This window comes from Mauremys mutica, chromosome 3 (assembly GCF_020497125.1).
Source record: "Mauremys mutica isolate MM-2020 ecotype Southern chromosome 3, ASM2049712v1, whole genome shotgun sequence".
Classification (NCBI taxonomy): domain Eukaryota; kingdom Metazoa; phylum Chordata; order Testudines; family Geoemydidae; genus Mauremys; species Mauremys mutica.
In genome coordinates this window covers 93,750,014-93,766,314 of record NC_059074.1, presented here as the reverse complement: position 1 = coordinate 93,766,314, position 16,301 = coordinate 93,750,014, and the positions used below count along the sequence as shown (strand labels likewise).

General features: G+C 41.1%; 1 protein-coding gene across 3 annotated transcripts in view; it reads right to left on the bottom strand.

Annotated features, from left to right (window-relative positions):
• The window catches only part of HSF2 (heat shock transcription factor 2), a 42,737-nt gene that overhangs the window by 3,758 nt on the left and 22,678 nt on the right, over positions 1-16,301 (bottom strand). For 2 of the 3 annotated variants that reach the window (XM_045011959.1, XM_045011961.1), the window contains exons 5-12: positions 12,917-12,992; positions 9,817-9,878; positions 9,573-9,657; positions 8,732-8,898; positions 6,437-6,706; positions 3,398-3,503; positions 1,144-1,197; positions 409-490 (exon numbers count right to left, since the gene is read on the bottom strand). In XM_045011959.1, coding sequence (XP_044867894.1) covers positions 409-490; positions 1,144-1,197; positions 3,398-3,503; positions 6,437-6,706; positions 8,732-8,898; positions 9,573-9,657; positions 9,817-9,878; positions 12,917-12,992 — 902 coding nt within the window. The remainder of the gene's footprint in view (positions 1-408; positions 491-1,143; positions 1,198-3,397; positions 3,504-6,436; positions 6,707-8,731; positions 8,899-9,572; positions 9,658-9,816; positions 9,879-12,916; positions 12,993-16,301) is intronic. The other variant, XM_045011960.1, reaches the window with a different exon arrangement.

Sequence of the window (16,301 nt, the reverse complement as noted above, 5' to 3'; positions counted from 1 at the left end):
TCACTATTAATTTACATGCACAGTCCTAATTCCAAAAATGTTAGTGTACTTTTTAGAAAGCAAACCACATTATAAAAATATTTTTGAACAAAAATGGTTACTTTTTTTAAAAGTTGGGCATACTATTGAAGTGTTGCAGAAGCAAAGTAAACAATTTATTGTTCAGCTTTGTCGGAAACACCAACATTTAATCAGTTTTGTCTCTGCATCTGGTGCAATGTAAATTCTTCACAGTTAACTATTTTGGGTCTTGTCATGTTATCAGCATGAAGCAATCAAGCAGATAATACCTGACTAAGCAGGATCTTGTTTTAAAAGTACTTTACAATTTTTCCCTCTTACATCTTTTCAACTGAACAACTATGAAGCTCTTCCTGCAAAGAAAGCCATGCCATTCGCTGTACAAACCTGATTTGGGCTTAGAACTTTGTGCGTCTTGTGAAGCAGGCTGAGGTCCATTACTCTTTGTAGTTTCTATTCCTTTTGTCTCCAAATGAAAAAAGAAATTGAAGTCAAAACTTAATCTGAAATAGGCTTTAAAAAACCCAGTCTGCATAAGTAACAAAAAAGGTGGTAACTGACAAATCTTGACAAAGTCTGACGATTAAAATAAGCTGCACTAACCTGTAAAAAGATGTTACAACCGTATGGCAACTATTCATGTGGCTTAATGGATGCTGGTCTAGAAAATAACATGAAGTGGAACAGTGGTGCTTCCAAGTAGGAACTGAGACAGATTAACATTTAGGGAGGATTACTGTTCTACAGTTAGACCTCAAATTGGAGGAGCATTAACTTCTCTTCTTGGTTCGGCTATAGGCACTAGTTTTACTTTCCTCATCTGTAAAAATGTTTGATGCTTCCCCTAGATACCGTAGTGATAAGTGTGGTATTAAAAAAAACCAAAAAAAAAATTTAACCCTCCCCACCACACACACAATTTTGTGCTGTTTTTCCCTTCCAGCTACAAAGCAGAATAGGGATAAGTTCAACTGCAGTTTTTGCATCCAAATTAGAGGTTTTATTCACAACAAAATATGAAACTGCTTTGTCACTTCAGTAATGGGCACAGCTAAAGGACAAGTTGTTCATCAACCTCCAACTGTATTTGTATTTCTCGCTACTGTGGGCTTTGGAACTTACTTTTGTATTACTGATATGATCCGTGGGATTCATCTGCACGGAGCTTGTAAAAAGCTGAACAAGACAAAACACAGTTTTAAAATTCCAAATGTTGGTATATACTAAGTATAGGACACTAAATATATGGATGTAAATATTTTACTAATTGCTTATACTATAGGATCTGAGCAGGATTGGGCCCCCTTTTAAAAATTTGCCATTTTGTGCAAAACGTTTGCAAAGGAAAAGCCTAATTGTGGAGTAGACCTGCTATGTTTTGAGACTGCAGGGCACTGGTTGCCGTGGTGTGGGCGTTACGTCTGTACCATGTCTAGCTCAGATCGGTGCTGTATGTTAGTTCTGCAGTTTCAGAAACACCAGATTCAGAAAAGTGTGAACTGCCACATAGATGACCAGTTAAGTGAGAGGAATGATAGACAGGAATAATAGGTGAGAGAACTAAGGACCCATGGACTGAAACTGCAGTCATCTCATTCATTTGAATTATGAACGTGGCAAAAAAATTTCCTCTCCCCCCCCCCCGCTTAACTTTGAAACTTTTAATTTGGAAATTAAATCTATGAACACTAACACAGCCTCGTAGAAATGGTTAGCAACGAGAGCTCAGTCACTAAACAAATGATTCTAGCTCTTCAAAGGTCAGAGGAAACAAAGCTAAAAATTACTATTCCATGTTCTCTTAATAAGTTAAACTGATCTTCCCTCCCACGTCTACAAAAAGGCAGAGTAATCTACAAGCATGAGGGGAAAATAGGCTCAATTCACAATTGTACAGCATCTGCCTGAGCATGCATAAAATTTTTCCCTGAACAGCAAACTTTTCAATATATACGGCCACCAGCCACAAAAACTGGATCTCCAGTCCCCTTATTCCCTTCTGTTTCCTCCTCTCCAAGTGTGTCATTTTCGGGCACAATTTGGAACCATTAGAATACACACACAGTTCAAAACTGTGGCCCAGAATACACTTGGCCCTTGAGCCTTGGGAGTCTGATAAAGACTCAGATTCCCTGCTTCCCCATTTACGAAGCGGGTGCTAGAACAGTGCTTTTCGAGCTTTTTTTCTGGCAACCCAGTTGAAGAAAATTGTTGATGGAGCTGGGGATGAGACGGTGAGGGCTGGGGCAAGGGGTTGGGGTGCAGGAGGGGGTCAGGGTTCTGGGCTGCCAGCTCTGGGGGTGGAGCCAGGGATGAGGGGTTTGGGTGCAGAAAAGGGCTCCAGGTTGGGGGGTGCTCAGGGCTGGGGTAGGGGATTGAGCTGTTGGCTTACCTTCAGTGGCTCCTGGTCAGCAGTGCAGCAAGCATGCTGAGGCAGGCCTCCCGCCTGTCCTGGCACTGCGGACGACGCTGTGCCCCAGAAGCAGCCAGCAGGTCTGGCTCATAGATGGAGGCGCACAAGCGCCTCCACACAGCTCTTGCCCGTAAGCACCGCCCCCTGTGGCCCCGCCTATGAGCAGGACCTGCTGCTGGCTGCTTCTGGAGTGCAACATGGTGTCAGAACAGGTGGGATCTACTAGTTTTTACTGGCCAGCTGCCAGGGTCCCTAGCTGCTGAGCAAGGTGACCCAGTGCCTTGCATTCCACGACCCAGTACTGGGTCACAATCCAAACTTAGATTTTTCTAGCACAGTGGTTTTCAATCTTTGGTTCCCTTATCCAATTTTGGCCAACTTCATGGAAGTACATATTCAGTTCTAGTCAACAGCACCAGTTCTACTAAACATACATAAATTGGTGTAGCAGTTAAAAGAGCGAGCACTTCAGGAGCATTTGGAAGCACTACACCAGTACTGAAGCATGCACTACTCTTTATGCCACCCCCGCCCCCATTTTTTTTATTTTTTTTTTTTAAAGGAAAGAAAATTAACTGCCACATTTGCCCATGTGGCACAGCTAAAGTAATGAGCATCAGGAAATACAAGAGATTTCTACAGTAATATTAATTCTGCTATTTTGGAGACAGAACCTTTTGCATATCTGTTTCCTTGTTATAAAGACTGTGTTAACATTTTTAGTATGCAATATACAGGATGAGCAATAAGCCTAAATTATAACTCTAGAAATGTTTGAGTCTTCTGATTTTAAATTTTATAATTGTGCAGGCTTTATAAAAGGTGCGTGAACTTTTCTGAATTAAAATTTTAAAAATTTTAATCAAAGCTTTAAGATATCCTCTTGAGAAATGTGTGTTTGCATCCTCATTGATCTTGTTCATTACAAAATAAAGAACAGAGGAAGTTACTAAAAATACATACATCAACCAGAAGATCTGGGTCTATGCTGAACTGTCGTCCTGACAGCATGGCTTGGAAGTCCTCTAAACTGCAATCAATACTGTCAAGATAATCCAATAGCTCAACTCTGGAAGACAGAAAAGAAAAAGAGGATTTTGCGTTCTGAAATAGCAGCAATGCTTCTACTGACAAGGTGAAAAAAAAAATTAAGTGAGGTGCACAGTACCCCATGAAAGTCTGTTATAAAGATACAGAAACTTTATAATTCACCTGTTGGAATAGATATATGCAACAGTTCCATCATCACTGCTTGTTTAACACTGCACTGGCAAGTGCAACACGATATTTCTCTCTGCCTGGTGTCAAACAGTTAAGAATATCTGACAGGATTGTCAATTTATATATCTGACATTCACAAGTCAATTTTTACTTTGTGACTGCACAGGAAAGCAACAGGCTGTGTGACCCATTCACAAAGCTGCTGCCTCCACAATAAAGGAGAGCAGAATTCAGTTAATTAGAATTATTTTTAAAGCTGGAAGTAGATCCTTTTATATTACAAGGTAACAGTACAAAAGGAATCAGATGATTGCATGTGGGGATGAAAAGGAAGAATGCACAAGTGATTCATAAGACAATTTAAAAAAAAAAAAAACATTCCACCAGCAAGTGCTGATTGCAACTAACATTGTAAATAAGTAAGTTATTTCCTCTGCTATACAATATATACCCTAAAGACAAATATAGTAGCCTTTAGCTATTGTTTTAACTTAAACCATTTAAAAAACAAACAAGCACACAAAAAAAAACCCCTACACCTTTAGAGTGCAATGATAAACGTCTGTCAGAGGCTTTAAAGAAAAAAAGTTCATATCCAACAAAGGGAGAGAGAAAAAAAAATCCGTCCTTAAGGTGACCTGCAAGGAGGGACGGACTGATTGTGCCCTTGTCTGATTTTTTTAACGATACATAAAAGAGGGCCAGAAAGAGCAAAATACACATTACAAAGATGTTTCACATTTAAGATTCAGACTGTGTCTATCTAGGCTGGAAGCTTATGACCAGAGAACTAGTAAAATACTGTTATCACAAAAGAAAAGAAAGTGCAAATACAGCATTTGAAGAAAAAAAAAGGGGGAATCTTAGTCTTATAAAAAACAAATAAGTTTTAAATGCCACCTATTTAACAGAAGTAACATTTTGGATAAAGGAAGTCTTTAATTTTAACGAACACCTCCACCGTTCAAATTAAGGTGCAAGAGGTAACAGTAAATATCTTCAAGACTTCCCAGGAGCAGACCTCCAGCAAAAACAGGGAAGAGCAGGATTCCTGGTATTTCTAGGATAAAAAACATGTAGGATAATATTTAAAAATACCATGGCCCAAAATTTGAACCCTGAAGTGTTTGGTACCAAAGATTCTTTTTGGAATGTCATACAGGTGTTGCACCTCTTCCTCAAGCTTAATTTTGCAATAGACTACAACCGTTATGCCAGAGTGTTCGAGCCATTTGCTACTAAAGATGACATTTCAAATCTGAAAGGGGACTTTACTACTGACAAACGTGCCTAACCCTGACAATGTGAAACTGGATGTACTGGCTTTTTGGAACAGTCATCAAGACACTTCCCAACTTCAGCAAAGAGGAACGGTGAGCTTTGACTGTGCCCCCTGGATATACACCTGTACCCCAATGTAACGCGGTCCTCAGAAGACCCCCCCAAACAAACAAAAACAAAAAAAAACCCACCACACTCACCACGTTATAGGCGAGACCGCATTATATCAAACGTGCTTCGTGCTCCCCTCCCCCCATTCCTTAACCGCTCCCTCCAGAGACCCCTGTCCCTAATCACCCCCAGGACCCTGCCCCATCACAACTGCTCCCTCCCCCATCCACTCCTCCCCCCCCCGACAGGCACTCACTGACAGTGGTGGGAAGTGGAGCAGCCCGGCCCAGTCCGCTCCACTCTGCCACCTCCCAGCTGCGGCGCTCCGCTTCCCACCGTTGGTGAGTGCGGGGAAAGGATGCCCCCCCCGCACTCACCTGTGGTGGGAAGCGGAGAGACGTGGCCCCAGCCTGCATCGCTTTGGGGGGGGGGGGGGCAGGGCGCTGGGGAAAGGTCCTGCACTCATGTGTGGCAGGAAGCGGAGTGCTGTGGCTGGGAGCTGGGGCCAGACTGCTCCGCTTCCGTCGCTGCTGGTGAGCGCGTGGGGGATCCCTTCCCCTGAGCGACACGGCTGGGGGCGGGGCGAGGGAAGCAGAGCAGGCTACTCCCAGCCCCCGGCTAATCGCCCGGGCCACTCTGGGACTGCAGGGCCCCCCAAAAGTGCCCCCCAGACTCGGGGGGGGGAGAGAAGAGCCCCTGACCGCCCTCGAGACCCTCTTTCCCTTATCCAACCCCTTGGCCCCAGCCTGGCTCAGCACCCTTAACATGCTGCTCAGAGCAGCGTGTCAGAGCTTTACCGCCTTGTATGCGAACCCGCGTTATATCGGGTGGCATAATATCGGGGTAGAAGTGTATTGGTGCAGAGTGCTCATTTGCAAAGTTGGACTACTTCCAAGACAGGAAGAGGCTCCACGTGAGTGAGGATACTTTGAAGAAAATTATGCGAGAATACCTAAACCAAGATTTCTGGAAAAACTACTAGCCTTGAGAAAAGCGAAAAGCATCTTTGTACAAAAAAAGAGTTTCACTTATACTGTAATAATAATGCACATTATTCTAAAGGTTTTTTTTTGTTTTTCCTTTTCCCCAGATAGCTGTTTATTAAAAAAAAACAAAAAAAAAAAAACAATTTCATGTGTTTTAATGTTTGGAAAATAAACACCAAAAAAATTCCTGGAGTGTTTTTTTTTGTTTGTTTTAAACAAATAAAAGCTGAAAATGTGGAACACTATTTATATACCATAAAGCAAAAGAGCACAAACTCAGTCTTTGAAGAATCCATTGCAGGGCCTCTAAGAGTCTGTCAGTGAAAATAGTTAAGGAGGCAGTTGATATGAAGGTATCAACTTTAACTTAGCCAATTGTTTTAAAAGCACCAAAGCTACTCACTTTCCAAGAAGGTTGATGTTCTGTGAAATTACTCCATTCTCACTGAGTATGGAATCCATCATTGAGACAGGGTCTTCTGCAGTTAGAGCTGACTGGTTGTTCAGTTGAACAGCACTAGACATGAGAGGGCTTGTACTGTCACTGACAGGACTGAGGGGATCACTGGCTGGGATAGTGATTGGTTCGGTATTTTTATCCCCTTGAATTACAGGGACGTTGTCATCCTCATTATCATCTTCTACAATTACAATATCAGGAGAATGACTACAGCTGTAATACATAAAACAGACAAACGGGTTAAACTCTGAAGAGGCAACAACTACCTCTTTCAAAAGTCCTGCTATAAGGATTAAATAGCTTCAAGGTACTTTGAATATGTAATAGTGGCTAGCTCTTTAGATAAGGGAGTCTAGATTTCCATTCTGAGCCCCATTTTAACCTCTCACCGTCTCCTCAAATTTTGATGGCAGTAACACAAAACATGTTTAAAATACAGTAAAAAGAAATCTCAAGAAATTGGAAAAATGAAGATTAAGTCGCTAACAACCATCTTTAATCAAAAATACTTGCTTTTAAAGTTTCCCTGTTCTTACATTTTAATACAACTTTCTCAGCAAAGCAGGTTAGAAGGACAACTCCAAGCTTCACATTCAGATGAAGCTTGTTAGGGGACAGTTATAGGGCATTTTCCAGGGATTAAATACTTCAAAATCATTATGGAATCTTAATTCTTATGGACTGGAACTAGAAAGGCTGAAGGTATCAGGCTAGACAAAGCCAGTTTTGTTTTGCGCCATGCCTGTTTGCTACTATTTTCTGATTCTGGAGGATTCAAGTTTTACAGGACCAGGAGAAAAACAAAAACAGAGAGGAACGCCAGTAGGTGGTTATGAGAGAAGGCAGGTACTAAGAATGGGAACTGAAGGGGCTGGTGAAGAGAAGCCAATCTTGTCATGGCTGATGAGCTTAATTAGGCTCATTGGGCAGTTTAAGCATTTAAGTCTCACAGATGCAAGGGCTAATAGGATCCTGGGAAGTGTACTCTTCTCCCCTTTTACTGCATTCTGATGCTCCCCATGCCCTATGCAAAGGATCCCAGAAATGAAAAAAACCCTGCCCCACAATTCTCACAAATGTCCTTTTAGTACCCACAACTCATTATTATGCAGCAGGTCACAGACAGTGAAGAATCTTTTCCCTCCATGATGCCAGGGAGAAAACACAAAAACTTTCACAAGTCTTTAAAGTATTAAGCAAATGCCACACTTTTAAATGGGTTTAAAAAAAAAAAAAAAAAAGATTAATCTTCACTCTAAACTTACTGGATTTCTAATGCTCTTTTTAAATAGAAAAAATTAATTGTTGCAGTTTAAACTCTTAAATTACTGATGTGTACTCCCACTTAATGTCATTTTTCTGGGGGGAGGCAGGAGTGTGAGGGGAGGAGTAAGCATCCATTTGCCAAAACCAAATCAGTGGTTTAAGTCTCAGGCAACAAAAATCTGGATTTCAAATCCATAAAGCATAAAATATACACTATTATGCAGTGTAAACCAAGGGTAACATTGGGAGACAATCCTTGAGCCAGAAGGGCTGGGATGATCACCTGCTTGTACCCGAGAGTGTACTACAAAGATAGGTGTGGACAACAGATAAAGTATGTAGCACAGAATTAAGGAGTAAAATGGGGAAAATGTACACAAGACTCCTCTTGAACTATAGACCTGAGAAGGCTGGAGGACTTCCAGAGTCTAAAAGAATCAAGGGTGGTGGCTTACAGTCAGCAAAAAAATGCCTGGAATGTTCACAGGGCAACATTTACACTTGTCAGAGATTGCAGGACAGCTACACTCAACAGCATAAAAAACATTAAACTACGGGGGTTCCAATCTTGTGCTAAGGAAGTAAAGACCAAGGAATGAGAATAGCGTGCAGATGGCACTTCTAGAAAAATAGTATATGCCCCAGTGATCCTTCATTTTTAAAATGTTTTATTTTAGCTGAATTCTCATCCTAGCCACACTAAGCTACAACTGCCAAATTGTCCTGTGAAGCCAGTGCAGAGGCCTGGAGTGCAAAGGATCTGTATATGTATAGTAACTTTCAGTAACCAATATATATGATTCAACATCGCATACCTGCACTTTGATTAAGCCTGCTTCCTTTACTGAAATGGAATTATACAAGATATATCTCAACTGTATTGTGTAGATCTGAATTAGATTTTAAGGTTAGGATCTCCCTGTCTATACTGAAGTGCTGAGTGCCTTCTGCACTCATACAAACATTTCTTACTTGGAAGAGTCTGATGTAGCATCCTCATTTGTTTCTGGAGTAATGGGAGCACTTTCTTCTTCACCCATAGTATTTTCTTCCTCACCAATATCAGTGACATCATAAATAATGATGTCATCTGAAATCTGCTCCCTCTGCTCTAGTCCCTCAGTTCTGCTGAGTGGTACCTGAGAATTATAAAAGCACAACTACTATAAAGAAAAAAAATCAAATTTCCAAATTAAAATCAGACCCAAATACAGTACTTCAATTAAGAGCCCTAACTGAATACCTAATTAAAAAAAAGTTCTAGATCTCCTAGGAAAACTCTTAAGACACTCTTTCCACACACATTTTTGTTCATATTTTAATTTGGCATAAATAATTTTGTAACAGAACATTTGAACAATTAGGTATATAGCTGTAAATTTTGCTGAGTGATAAATTTTATGAAAGTAGTTAAAGATAATAGCAGTTATAATCCAACCAAAGATCAGACAGTGTAAAACAAAATAAACCAAAAACCTTGGAGAGTGATACAAAAATATATCAGCACTGTAAATCAATAAGAACAGCATCACAACAAGAGCTGGAAACCTACACACACACACACTCACACACCCACCCACCAATGGAAACAGTTTAACTACCAATCCTAATCTGCCATTAAAGTAGTTCATTGGCATGCAGCTGCTATTCTCTTCAAACACACTCTTCTCCCTCTCTTTGTGCTTCATTTATCGGCTGAAAATGAGGCAAACTACAGCCACTATAAGTCACTCCTGTTAATACTTCTGTTCACCTTTTTTCATCCCTCCAGTTGCCACATGAACAAATAATGTCCACTTCAAAATGAACTTACATGATGGTTTTTGTCAGCTGGTTCTTTGACGATCTGCTGAAACATAGTGGACTTTGGAGGTCCATTGGTATTCAGAAGTAGTGGCCTAAATCAAAGGGGGGGGGGGTGAAGTCAGTTGCATGAACGCTACTAAAGCATGAATAATGTTTCTAAAGAGAACACCAGCCCAGCAAAAGAAACCTGTATTAACTGGTTAACATTTACAACAGCATTCCCCCCCCCCCACACACAATACTGTACTTACCGTTTGCGTTTTAGACTCACTAGCTGGTTATTCTGCACCAGAGTAACAATGAACTGTACAATCTACAAGAAAAGGAAGATAAGTAAACACTACCACCATGCCAGGTTTTGTCAAAACACAATGGTAGCCCACAGCAGTACAAACCACAAAGTTTACTTAGAATCATAGACTTAGGAGGGACTGCAAAGGTCACCTAGCCTAATCCCCTGCCAAGATGCAGAATTTGTGCCTAAACCACAAAACAGATGGATATCCAGCCTCCTTTTGAAAATCTCCAGTGAAGGAGCCTCCACAACCTCCCTAGGCAGTCTGTTCCATTGTCCTACTGTTATTACAGTTAGTTAGTTTTTCCTACGATTTAATCTTCTAAATCTTCCACAAACAATTTCACAAGTTCACAAGAATAAGTGTTGTATGAAAAAGAGATCCCCACCAACATCAGGAAAGCGAGTATCTTACTGACCCCTCCCCGGTAAATGCTCTATAGATACAACATGGCAGAGATGTGATCTCTGTATTTCAAGTTATTTTCCATGGTAGTTTCACATGAAATTTGTGAACTGGAGGTTCTCGAAGAAATTCCCAGCAAAAACATCTTCAGGAGAGAAAAGTATTCTGTAACAAAAATGAACACAATTCACTGTCAAGTCCAAAAATCAAGAGATCCAGATGCCACATGGGAAAGAGTAAAAAAAGTGAGTTCTCTCAAATGCTCCAATATTTTACTACTCCCACAGAAACGTGTGGTACAAAAAAAACAGCCCAAATTTGCTCCATTTTCTGCTCTTTAAGAAACTACTTTTAAAAATTTGCTATTTACAAAATATGTTCTTAAGAAAAGAAGCAAAAACTATAAGAATGGCTCTACTGGGTCAGACCAAAGGTCCATTTAGCCCAGTATCCTGTCTTCCAACAGTGGCCAGTGCCAGGTGCTCCAATGGGAATGAACAGAACAGGTAATCAAGTGATCCATCCTGTCGCTCATTCCCAGCTTCCAGCAAACAGAGGCTAGGGACACCATTCCTGCCCATCCTGGCTAATAACCGTTGGTGGATCTATCCTCCATGAACTCATCTTGTTCTTTTTTTTAACCCTGTTATGGTCTTGGCCTTTACAACATCCTCTGGCAAGGAGTTCCACAGGTTGACTGTGCATTGTGTGAAGAAATACTTCCTTTTATTGGTTTTAAACCTAATGCTTATTAATTTCATTTGGTGACCCCTAGTTCTTGCATTATAAGAAGTAATGAACCACACTTCCTTATCTATTTTTTCTACACCAGTCATGATTTTATAAACAATCATATCTCCCCTTAGCTGTCTCTTTTCCAAGCTGAAAAGTCCCCGTCTTATTAATCTCTCCTCATACGGAAGTCGTTCCATACCCCTACTCATTTTTTTTGCCCTTTTCTGAACCTTTTCCAGTTCCAATATATCTTTTTTGAGATGGGGCAACCACATCTGAACAGTAGTCAAGATGTGGGCGTACTATTATCTATCCCTTTCTTAATTTTTCCCAGCATTCTGTTCCCTTTTTTGACTGTCGCTGCACATTGAGTGGATCTTTTCAGAGAACTATCCACAATAACTTCAAGATCTTTCTTGAGAGGGAACAGCTAATTTAGACCCCATCATTTTATATGTTTAGTTGGGATCATGCTTTCTAATGTGCATCACTTTGTATTTATCAACATGAAATTTCATCTGCCATTTTGTTGCCCAGTCACCCAGTTTTGGGAGATCCTTCTGTAGCTCTTCGCAGACTGCCTGGGTCTTAACAATCTTGAGTAATTTTGTATCATCTGCAAATTCTGCCACCTCACTGTTTACCCCCTTTTCCAGATCATTTATGAATATGTTGAACAGGACTGGTCCCAGAACAGACCCTTGGGGGACACCACTATTTAGCCCTCTCCATTCTGAAAATGGACCATTTATACCTACCCTTTGTTTCCCATCTTTTAACCAGTTACCAATCCATGAGAGCACTGTCCGTCTTATCCTGTGGAAGCTTACTTTGCCTAAGAGCCTTTGGTGAGGGACCTTGTCAAATGTTTTCTGAAAATCTAAGTACACTATATCCACTGGATCCCCTTGGTCCACATGCTTGTTGACCCCCTCAAAGAATTCTAGTAGATTGGTGAGGCATGCTCTCTCTTTACTAAAATCTTGTTGAGGAAGAGTCAACATATTATGTTCATCTATATGTCTGACAATACTGTTCTTTATTTTAGTTTCTACCAGTTTGCCCAGTACTGAAGTCAGGTTTACAGGCCTGTAATTGCCAGGATCATCTCTGGAGCCCTTTTTAAAAATTGGCATCACATTAGCTATCCTACAGTCACCTGGTACAGAAGCTGATTAAGATGACAGGCAACTGATATTCTGTAAAAATAGTCAAACAAAATACTTTGATAAAATAGGATTTCATAATTTAATATTTTAAAATAAAAGTTCAATAAGTATTTGCTTCATCCTACCTACCACCAAATCTACTGATCTTCCTCTACAAAAGCAAAAACGCTATTTCCTGAGACCTTGGAATCCTGTCCACCATTGTAGTTTTTTTGAGTTGACAACTATATTTTTAAATCTTTAACTACATACTATATGGCTTAATTCAAATTAACCTTTTAATTGTATTTCATTTTCAGCATCAACGAACCATGTCATGCTGACATTAGCTAATAAGTGACCAAAACCATTACATTCTAAAATACATTTTAGGAACAAAGTAATTACTTGAAATGCTGCTAGTGCAGCAAGTTATTCACACCGAATTCTGCTGGGAATCCTCCCAATGGAGGCCATCTCCAAAACTGGGGAGGAAGGGAAGCCAATTTAGAGTTGCCCTGGAGAGGGTTTTCCTAGGAAAGTAAAGAGGCAAACATGATGGCATCCCTGTAATCCTTCCGTGTCTTTATAGACTGCTACATGCTGAGTTAATGCTCATTTTACAAAGATTAAAGATCTTGCTATTTTGAAGAAAACTAGATTTCACATAGCACAGTACTGAGGTAGTCAGAGTAAGGACAACGTAAGTCAGTCTGTGCACATAAAATACACAGAAGCAGCTGTATAATCCACAAATGAAGTCTTACCTTTCTAATAACCTGTTGCTGCTGCAAGTGTTTTGCTCTCAATTCTGCCACTTCCCTCCAAAGGGATTCATTTTCCCTGTTTCAACAAAAAAAGTGATTTAGAAAGCTAAACAAACTTAAGAAGCCCTTATTTTTTGTGAAACTGTTTTAATGTAATACAGGCTCATGAAGACATTTCCCAAACTATACATCCTTCCTATGAAGTACCATTGGCAGTAGCCTTGGAAGAAAGTTACATAGCACAGAATTAGGGTGACCAGACAGCAAGTGTGAAAAATTGGGACAAGGGATGGGGGTCGGGGGAAGGGGGTAACAGGAGCCTATATAAGAAAAAGACCCCAAAATTGGGACTGTCCCTATAAAATCGGGACATCTGGTCACCCTACACAGAACCCAAAGCAGCCCATGGGAATGGTCTGATTAGAGCTGGGCAAAATTTGAAAAAATAATTTGCCAGAAAATGCTATTTCGGTCAACCCAAAACAATTCACAAATCTGATGCAAAATTACCCAAATAATTTCAGCCGGAAGCAAGGGTGGCAGTGATGACTCTCCTGTAAATTTTAGCCCAGCAGTTAGGGCACTTATCTGGGCTACTAGAGATCTCTCCTGTTCAGTTCCCCTTTCTGCCTGATGTGGCGCAGGGATTTGAACTGCAGTGTGGGAGACCAGAGGAGAGTGCCCTAACCCCTGGGATACTGGACAACATTGAGTGGGCATGTTGCAACTCTTGTCAAAGCTGTTCCACTTTGTATAAGATACCTGAACAGTCACCGGGCCAGAGACTGAGTGAGTATTCTATAGCCTGGAGGTCAGGGCACTCACATTGACGGGAGACCAAGTACATGTCCCTGTTCCAAAATGAATTATTTATACACTGTGAAATAGCTTCAACAGGACAGACAGATCCATACCAGAATATGCGATAGCCTAGTGATAAGAACACTCTCCTGCAAAACCTGAGACCCAATTTCAAATTCCTGTTCCATATCAGGCTGAAGGGGAAATGAACCCATGTCCCCCAATCTTAGGTGAGTGCCCTAGCCACTGACAGCTAAAGGTTATAAGAGGCAATACCACCTCCCCTCCTGCCATTCTAGCCCTTCTCTTTGTTTTTATGCTAAAAACTGCCTGGAAACAAAATGGTTCATTTCAGGACAAACACAATGTTTTGTTCAACTCCAAACAAAATTTGCTGAGTTTTTCAGTTTGCCAAAGTTTTTCTGGGAATTTTCAAATTCCGTTCAACCCTTTATTTCTTTGGAACTACTAGTGAACCAAAAACAGTTATCTTCCCTTGTCAAATTATCTGAGTGCCTTCATTCCCTTCAGCTGTTATTCTACAGTGTAATCTCTCCAAATTAGTTATATCTTCAGAAGATTTTTTAAAAGTATGAAGTCTGAGTTTCTGGGGGCATAGACAGTAGTCAAAGGGAATAAGAGCCCATACAAATAAGCAGCTGTTTATCTCAAATTCCAGTCAGCAAACTGGCAATTTTACATTTACAGATCATGACTTACTATATACAGTACCCCTAACTAAAACTTGGGCTGGGGACCATGGGTGCTTGGGGGGAGGGAGCAGGGAGAGAGATGGTTTGGGAGTCCCGCGGGTGCTGGCCCGGAACCCCCACTGGTGACAAGTTTGTTTATATTTGCAGGAAATAATGCTGTCCCCTTCTTGTTTACAATGTCATCTGAAAGTGAGAATGGGGATGTAGCAAGTTATTTACGTGCCAGATAAAGATTTGTATGTCCCTTTGTACAGGGAGACTTTGGCAAACCAGTAAAGTGCCTAAAACCACTATGGCTTATTGTTAAAAAGCAACCTCGTCAGCAAGCTGTAAATTGATCATTCAGCAAACTCAGCTTGACCAAGGCAGGAGGGGAAGGGCTTTTGGGTGCCACTGCAAGGGTAGCTTGACCCCCCCCCCACTCCTCCTTCCTGATAAGATTTGTCTTGAAGTTGTTGATACATACATTTTAAAAAGAGCAGGAATGTTTATTGGGGTCTCAGAGCTGCAGACTCTGGAAAACCCACACCTGGTTAATCAATAGTCAGAAGGAACCTTTTGCTTGAAACTGCTTACTTGACAAGGTTTCTTTAAGGGATGTGTCATTCTATTACTAATGTATAAATAAGGGGAAAAAGCTTGAGATAGTTGGACTCATTTGGGGACTCTTTTGGACTCTCCCTCTGGATACACCTTGCAGCCCCCCACTGGCAGACAGAAGATTTGGCCATCAGAAGGCTGCCACTGTGTCACTCGAGAGCCACACGCAGCTTTGGTAATTATCAAGGGTTGGGGGTGTTTTACTAACTTGTTGTGGACATGTGTAAGTACTTGAAACTAAGTAAAGTTTAACTTTAAGTGAAAGCACTCTTGTGTTGTCCTGTTTGTGCCAGCCATCTATTGGTCGGACGGCCGTGTCTCCCCTGATTTATTTCCTGACACCTCCTTGCACAGAGTAAAGTTACCAAGAGCTTTGGGTTGAAAGAATTCCAGGTAACACCTTCATGCTTCAACATTATTCCAGAGGACATGCTGATAACGGGTTCTGCTAGATAATAATCAAAAGCAGTGCAGACTGACGCATGTTCATTTTCATCATCTGACTCAGATGCCAGCAGCAGAAGGTTAAAAATCAACATTGTTTAAAGATGTTTCTGACACAGTTTAAGTGCCTACAGTGTTGTTGAGTCTGAACTTTTCATGAGTTTAAACTTAATCCAGACTTGATGTCTCTGTCTGAAACTTTTAATCAAAGCTCTGACCTGCGAACTACCCCTGACACCTCCCCCCTCCCAATAAGTAGCCATATCCTCCTTTGTCTTTTCTAATTTACATTTTAACCTGTTTTATCCTGTAGAATCTTGATTGATTATGCATGACCATTATGATCTGTTAATCACTTTGTTTACTTCTGTGTATAAACATTGATGCTCACCCCTAATAAATTTGCCACACTTACTCCGAAGCTTTGCTCTTAAGCTAAGGATGGTGTGAGCCCGTTGATCAACGAATTATTGTCTGGTCTCTGACAGTTTTCTGAGCCCTATACCAACTCCGCACAAACTCGGGTGCTGGAGAGGTGAGTAGGACTTGCTTTTTACTTAACAATTTGGGGGCTCGTCCGGGATTCCTTCTGGTGCGGTGCCTCTGTCCAGTGGTCAGACCACTCATATACGAATTGGCAGGCGCCACGGGAGATTTCTCCCAGCCAATTCAATATTGAGGGGCCGTGTACTGGACAGCAGGATAAACGCCAGTTGGAGGGCTCCTGTCAGACACCATGGGTCAAGGGACTAGCGTGCCTCTTGAGAGTCCGCTGGGGATTGTAAATAAGTTATGGAATGAAGGGAAACTCCCAGTACAGACAGGAA